The 7,175-nt window shown below is 41.4% G+C and overlaps 1 protein-coding gene across 1 annotated transcript in view; it reads left to right on the top strand.

The window, feature by feature from the left end:
• The window catches only part of LOC137425813 (uncharacterized), a 173,689-nt gene that overhangs the window by 118,473 nt on the left and 48,041 nt on the right, over nucleotides 1–7,175 (top strand). Inside the window, exons 35-37 of the mRNA XM_078775191.1 lie at nucleotides 1,015–1,140; nucleotides 5,613–5,711; nucleotides 6,801–6,902. Coding sequence (XP_078631317.1) covers nucleotides 1,015–1,140; nucleotides 5,613–5,711; nucleotides 6,801–6,902 — 327 coding nt within the window. The remainder of the gene's footprint in view (nucleotides 1–1,014; nucleotides 1,141–5,612; nucleotides 5,712–6,800; nucleotides 6,903–7,175) is intronic.

Raw genomic sequence — 7,175 nt, 5'->3', positions numbered from 1 at the left:
CTTCGCACAACAGAGGATGGCCAGTCGGCGACTGGCTTTGGAGGTCAGCTTGGAGATGTGGTTTTCCCTAGAAAGATCATGGCAGATAGTGAAACCCAAAAGCTTGAGTGACAGAACTTATTTGAGAGGATTGTTCAGAAAGTAGATGGGAGAGTTTTCCAGTCGGTTTTTTCGGAGAGACATAATAAGAGTGTGAGATTTGTCAGGATTGAAAGACATGTTCCACTTGTTTGACCAGTTTGTGATTTTATCCAGGTCTGGAGAGAGTGAAGAGGCTGCTGCCTGCCGATCTGGGGGTTGAGATATGGAGTGGCAGAGAATGGAGTCATCAGCGAAAAGATAGATAGGATTTTCAAGAGAGTCAGAGAGATCATTGATGAAGATTAGAAAAAGCACAGAGCTCAGAACACTGCCTTGAGGAATGCCAGCCTGGACAGGAAGAGGGGATGAGAGAATTCCATTTAGAGCCACACGTTGACTATGACAGGAGAGGAGGTCCGCGAGCCATGCTTGGAGATTTCCATGGATACCATCAGAGGAGAGTTTTGTGAGCAGCGCAAGGGATCCAGACCATATCGAAGGCATGGGAAATGTCAAGGGAGACATCTCTGATTTCCTGCTGTCGTTGAGGACCTCCATCCATTGTTGAGGCAGCAGAAGCAGCATGTCCAGAGTAGAGTGGCCTGGTCTAAATCCGAATTGATGATCTGAGATCAAGCCTTTGGAGAAGCGGAAGGATTTGATATCAGAAGCGATGACGGATTCCATGACCTTGCTGATTATTGGGGCAGGCTGATCGGTCTGTAGTTGTAAGGATCTGTTTTTGCACATTTTTAGTAATGTTGTCTGATTTCCAAGCAGATGGCTGATGACCAGATATTCATGAAAACCTTAATAAACCACAAAGGGGATGTATTTGTTAAAAATCTAAGTTTGATTGTCTTGTACAATATTAAGAAATGAAACTTTAAATGGTTAAAAACAATGTGTCACTGACCTGTTCCTGTCTCTCAGACAAAGATGAATGCAAACCTGGAACCTTAGTCTGCAGTGGGATGAACGAAACTTGCACAAACACCATCGGCCTGTACCAATGTGACTGTGAAGATGGCTATGACCGAATCAATAGCAGCTGTGTGGGTAAGGAAGAAATTCCTGTTAAATCCAACAAACATGTATTTCACAAAATCCTATTTAAAAATAAAATTCAGGGATTTCTTAATTTCCTTTGATTCATAGAAGAAAAACAGCTTCATTTAGATTATGAAAGATTGTTTCAAAAGAAGATTGCAAAAACTACCGACTTACAATCGATTCGATGTTTTGTCTGAAAAATGTGAAATTGTTGGTCTTTGCAGGCACATACCGTGTAAAATGAACTCATCTTGTCCACACTCCCTCATAACCTTCCCTCTCCACTCATCGTTTTTACCCTTCATCATTTTAATTTCCCTCCTCACCCCTTCCTTTTCGTGTTTGTGTTCTTCACCCCTTTATAATTTAATTATTCTCCCCCATTTCACATTATTTCCACTGGGAAGGCAGATGCCAAATCAAAACAGCAAGAGCAATGGACCTCACTCCAAAACCAGTGAACAGACAAAATTAAACACAACGACATAATCTCCTGCTTCGTGCACCCAAACTGCCCTGTTGAGCAAGGCATATGACGATGAAGCAGAAGATGGTCGACAAGATGTTGAGGGCCAGCAAACAGTCACAACTAGCGGTACATCTCTGTTCTGGACCGGAGATGTACACTCCCGAGCTGTTTCATGCTGCCAGTGGTGTGATACTCTGCTTACCGCGCAGTGATCCAAGTGCACTCACTCTTTCCACTCTCTGGCTTTGTGTCCGAGGAACTCACTCGCCAACTGATCTCCGCTCTCTCAGGAACTACTTCAGTCACTTGTCTCGGGCTCATGGAGCTCTCTGTTTATCTCTGCAATGCGCTCTGACACTCCAGTGCAAGTGTGTGTGCATGAATTGGTGTAAATAACACTTAATTTATGGCATTTATTTATTTATTTATAATTAAGGATCATGATCTGCATCTGTTTATTCGACGTTTATGACTTTAGAAGTGAGTTTAGGATGTACGTAGTGCTCGGAGTGAGTTTCAAGCTTGAAGTCTTCTCTATTTCATTCGGAAAGGACTCACATGTTGATTCAGCAACCATGGTATAATTCATAACAGAGGTGCCATATAGGTTTGCTGTCACCAGACATTGGATTTTCCGTCTCGTCCAGTTAATATTTCGGATGGTTTGCATATACTTAGGTAAAGAGATTTCCGTTTATCTGTGAAACGCAAAGACAAATCTTGGGAAAGAAAGGACAAGTGAGGTGAAAGAATGAGCAATCTGGATGAGATGTGTGTAACATGTCTCGAGGAGTTTATCCACAAGTCTGGTCCAATAAATTGTGATGTTTGTTTGGGTTGTTTTGGTGTGCTGTAAGATCATGGGTCATGTATCAGATCAACTTTGACTTCCGGAAATATTTTCATGGAGTCCACGTGACCTACATGGGTAATCTTCCAACGGTGACAAATTTGAATGCCAAAGTAGATAGCCTAGCTGCAATTCAAACGACAATGATTCAAGCTATAGATAATATGACCAAATTGTGACCAACACTAACTTTACACTGACTGTGACCAGGATGAAATGTTCAATTCTACAACAAGTGTGGTGTGGTCATTTGTATGTAGCACATATCTGTGGGTTAGCACCAGTTCTCACAGGGGCAATGCAGTAGGTGCTATAGGTTCGAGCAACAATCTGGAGTTTGTCCATGGTGCCGGCGAATGATCGCCTCCTCTTCGTGAAGAACACTGTAGGATATTTAACGTTCATCAACTAATGCAAGCAGACGGGCCACCCAATTTAATATTCATTCGACTGATGGTGCATACAATGATGCCTCGCCCTGCCTGTGAAACACCAGGATGAGAGTTTATATCTGGGCCAAGATTAGAACCCAGGCTCGACATCATTGTGATTCGAATCCAGGCTCGAAATCAAACTGGAGGTGAGGGCACTTACCTCCAGGCTGTCTTTCCAGTGTAACCCCTGTGTGTGACATTCAACGATAGACAAAACAAATGTGGAGATACAGTGCATTCAGAAAGTATTCAGACCCTTCACTTTTTTTCACATTTTGTTATGTTGCAGCCTTATGCTGAAATCGTTTAGATTCATTTTTTCCCTCATCAATCTACACTCAATACCCCATAATGACAAAGAGAAAACAGGATTTTAGAAAGTTTTGCAAATTTATTAAAAAGAAAAAACTGAAATATCACATTTACATAAGTATTCAGACCCTTTGCTTTGACACTTGAAATTGAGCTCAGGTGCCTCCCATTTCTCTTGATCATCTTTGAGATGTTTCTACACCTTGATTGGAGTCCACCTGTGGTAAATTCAATTGATTGGACATGATTTGGAAAGGCGCACACCTGTCTATATAAGGTCTCACAGCTGACGATGCATATCAGAGCAAAAACCAAGCCATGAGGTCGAAGGAACTGCCTGCTGAGCTCAGAGACAGGATTGTGTCGAGGCACAGATCTGGGGAAGCCTACAAAAAAATCTCTGCTGCATTGAAGGTTCCCAAGAGCACAGTGGCCTCCATAATTCTTAAATGGAAGAAGTTTGGAACAACCAGGACTCTTCCTAGAGCTGGCCGCCTGCCCAAACTAAGCAATCGGGGGAGAAGGGCCTTTGTAAGAGAGGTGACCAAGAACCCGATGGTCACTCTTGTTGAGCTCCAGAGATACTGTGTGGAGATGGGAGAAACTTCCAGAAGGACAACCATCACTGCAACACTCAACCGATCTGGGCTTTATGGCAGAGTGGCTAGACTGAAGGCTCTCCTCAGTGAAAGACACATGAAAGCCCACAAAATCTTGTTTCTCACAGTCTGAGAGTCCATCTAGGTGCTTTTTTATAAACTCCAAGTGGGATTTCATGGGTCTTTCACTGAGGAGATGCTTCCGTCTGGCCACTCTGCCATAAAGCCCCAGATCGGTGGAGTGTTGCAGTGATGGTTGTCCTTCTGGAAGTTTCTCCCATCTCCACACAGGATCTCTGGAGCTCAGCCAGAGTGACCATCGGGTTCTTGGTCACCTCTCTTACCAAGGCCCTTCTCCCCCGATTGCTCAGTTTGGTCGGGCGGCCAGCTCTAGGAAGAGTCCTGGTTGTTCCAAACTTCTTCCATTTAAGAATTATGGAGGCCACTGTGTTCTTGGGAACCTTCAATGCAGCAGAGATTTTTTTGTAGGCTTCCTCAGATCTGTGCCTCGACACAATCCTGTCTCTGAGCTCTGCAGGCAGTTCCTTCGACCTAATGGCTTGGTTTTTGCTCTGATATGCATTGGCAGTTGTGTGACCTTATATAGACAGGTGTGTGCCTTTCCAAATCATGTCCAATCAATTGAATTTACCACAGGTGGACTCCAATCAAGGCATAGAAACATCTCAAAGATGATCAAGAGAAATGGGAGGCACCTGAGCTAAATTTCAAGTGTCATAGCAAAGGGTATGAATACTGATGTCAAAGTGATATTTATGTTGTTTTTTAAAATAAATTTGCAAAACTTTCCAAAATCCTGTTTTCTCTTCGTCATTATGGGGTATTGAGTGTAGATTGATGAGGGAAAAAATGAATTTAAACGATTTCAGCATGAGGCTGCAACACAACAAAATGTGAAAAAGTGAAGGGGTCTGAATACTTTCTGAATGCACTGTACTCTCTGATACAAGAAAAACTATGGACATGGGAGATGATTTCAGGGAGTTTCTGAGTTTGTCTGTTCTGCCAGACTATTAGCGATAAACTCTACTCCCAGACAACGTGAGGAAAGGAAGATATTGTATGAGGAGTTGTTTCAATGGAAATATAATGGAGAGAATAATTTGTTCATTTTTTGGCTGTAATACCAATTAGTTCAAGGCTAACCCCCGCTCTAGCAGGGAAAATGGCCTTAAAATGCATGTTGTTGTTGTTGTTGTTGTTGGCTGTAATAGTTGAACTTCCTCAAATGGAAACAAGCAGTCCCCTTTTCCCACAGTATTCCAAACAGAAGCATTTTCCCCTCTGCCCCATTCAGTATTTCCCTTCCTCTCAAAATATTCCAAATAGAAGTGCAACAGGACAAAATGTAAACAGTTTAGTTCATGTTTCAGTTTTGGAGCACTCTACACTAAAAGTTATGTATAGAAATTCCAACCGCTTAACGCATATGTTTTGAAGAATTGGAAGGAGAGACTCATGTGAAATCCCCTGATGTGTTTGTTATTTCGAATGCGCTCACAAATAATTCCTTACACAAATGAAGTTAAACCGAGAGTGCGATTGAAACTTAATGGGATGTTCCTTCCTGCACAATATCTATTGAAAAGTGTTGGCAATTTTGTGCCAGTATCGTGGGTAAAATCTCTGCATGGAATTATTTGTTTAATTAGCATTGTTGGCAGTACTTGGGAGATCTTGGGTGCGACGCAGCACAGGTATGATGGCCCAAATGGCTTCCTACTTCAATAAAGTTGAAATTACTTTGTACTTAAAAAATGTCTTAAATAAAGTCTAATTATTTCTTCATGCAGTTAGAAGACAACGAACTGTAGAACCTGCTACTACTACAACGTCTCAGCCAAGGTCAAATGGAACAACTCACATCATCACGACAACCTCTGCAACTACAGGTAAAACAAACAGTTTGTTTAAATCTACAGCAGGTATTTTAATGAAATGTATCTTTTAAGCATTCATTAAAAAAAAGAGACGACATGCAATATCTCTTACCAGTTTAGAATAGATCATGGTCAGCTTCTCTTACTTCAGATCAAACTTTCCGACACAACCAGAGGTAGTTGTAACATCTTAACCAAGTTGACCAAATCATCAGCACAAACACAGAAAATAGGAAAAATGCCAAGCAAACTGATCTCCCAGATTCGCATCATCAATGTACAGTATATCTAAGTTTGGCAACATCAATGTCAATCTGAGATGCAGTGCAGGCCAAATGCCAATTATATGGGGTTTCGAAAATTCATAATGTTTCTTTTTCTCATTCTCCCCCCTGCCACTTGTATTCCATCTGAGAGACTGCTCTGCAGTCCAAAATGCAGGCATTGGATTGTTCCAAGCTGGAAAACAATATTTTATATTTCCATCCCTCTTTACAAAACAGTTGCAGATATTTATTAAGAGTAATTGGTTTTCGATAATTTCACTGGTGAGAGAGAGGATGGTCATTTAATTTGGTAAAACAGGGACTGTTACTGAGACTGCAAGTATGAAATTGCTATTTGAGGTTTTAGGGAATATAAACAAGGTGTTTCTAAAGAAACGCTTTTCACATTGTCATCTCATTCTTAAAGTTCTTACTGTTGGCAATGTATCATAAAATGTTTATAGCAATGTTATTTCCCAGCTAACAATTATTTCACGCATTTTGGATAGATTAGTTGGTGCTCATAATTGAGCTTTATACCTGGGTTTGATTTCCAACGGATTTTTATCTAGTTTTAAATTTGCTGCTTCACATCAGCAGTATGGACAAAGTACGCTGCGTGCCACCCTTCACCTGTTTTGTTTGCATCATGATTGTTGATTTTAAAGTTCCCACACTATATTTTAAGGTGTGGGCAAATGCACAGCCTGCAGTATTTGGGAGGTCTTGCGTGAAGCAGCATGGATAGGATGGCCCAAATGGCTTCCTCCTGCACCTCGAATTTATTTGTATTTCAAAAATATCCTTCACAAACTCTAATGATTTTTTTATGCAGGTACAACACCAGGAGTAACTCCAGTCTCTGCCAATGTTACAACATCTCAACCAGGGACAAATGGAACAACTCACAACGTATCTACAACCTCTACATCCACAGGTAAAACAAGCATCCCATCTGAATCAACAACAGGTATTTCGTTGAAATGCATGTTCTTCTCCACCCCCTTCGTTTTAGCTGTTAAATTCTCCCCTGATACTGCATCTGAGACATTTGTTTGCGGTACAAAGTGCAGGATTGCTTGAACTAATGTGGCAACGAATTTTATATTCATGCTTTTTGCTGGTCAGGGCAGGAATTTGTAAATTGTTACTGGTGCCGGCGATCGTTTGGCTTCACTTTGTGAAGAAAACCATGGGATATTTAACTTCC

Source organism: Myxine glutinosa, chromosome 4 (assembly GCF_964187855.1).
Source record: "Myxine glutinosa chromosome 4, kmMyxGlut1.1, whole genome shotgun sequence".
In the NCBI taxonomy this organism is placed as follows: Eukaryota; Metazoa; Chordata; class Myxini; order Myxiniformes; family Myxinidae; genus Myxine; species Myxine glutinosa.
The sequence above is the reverse complement of the archived record's forward strand: the minus strand, read 5'-3'. Positions and strand labels throughout refer to the sequence as shown.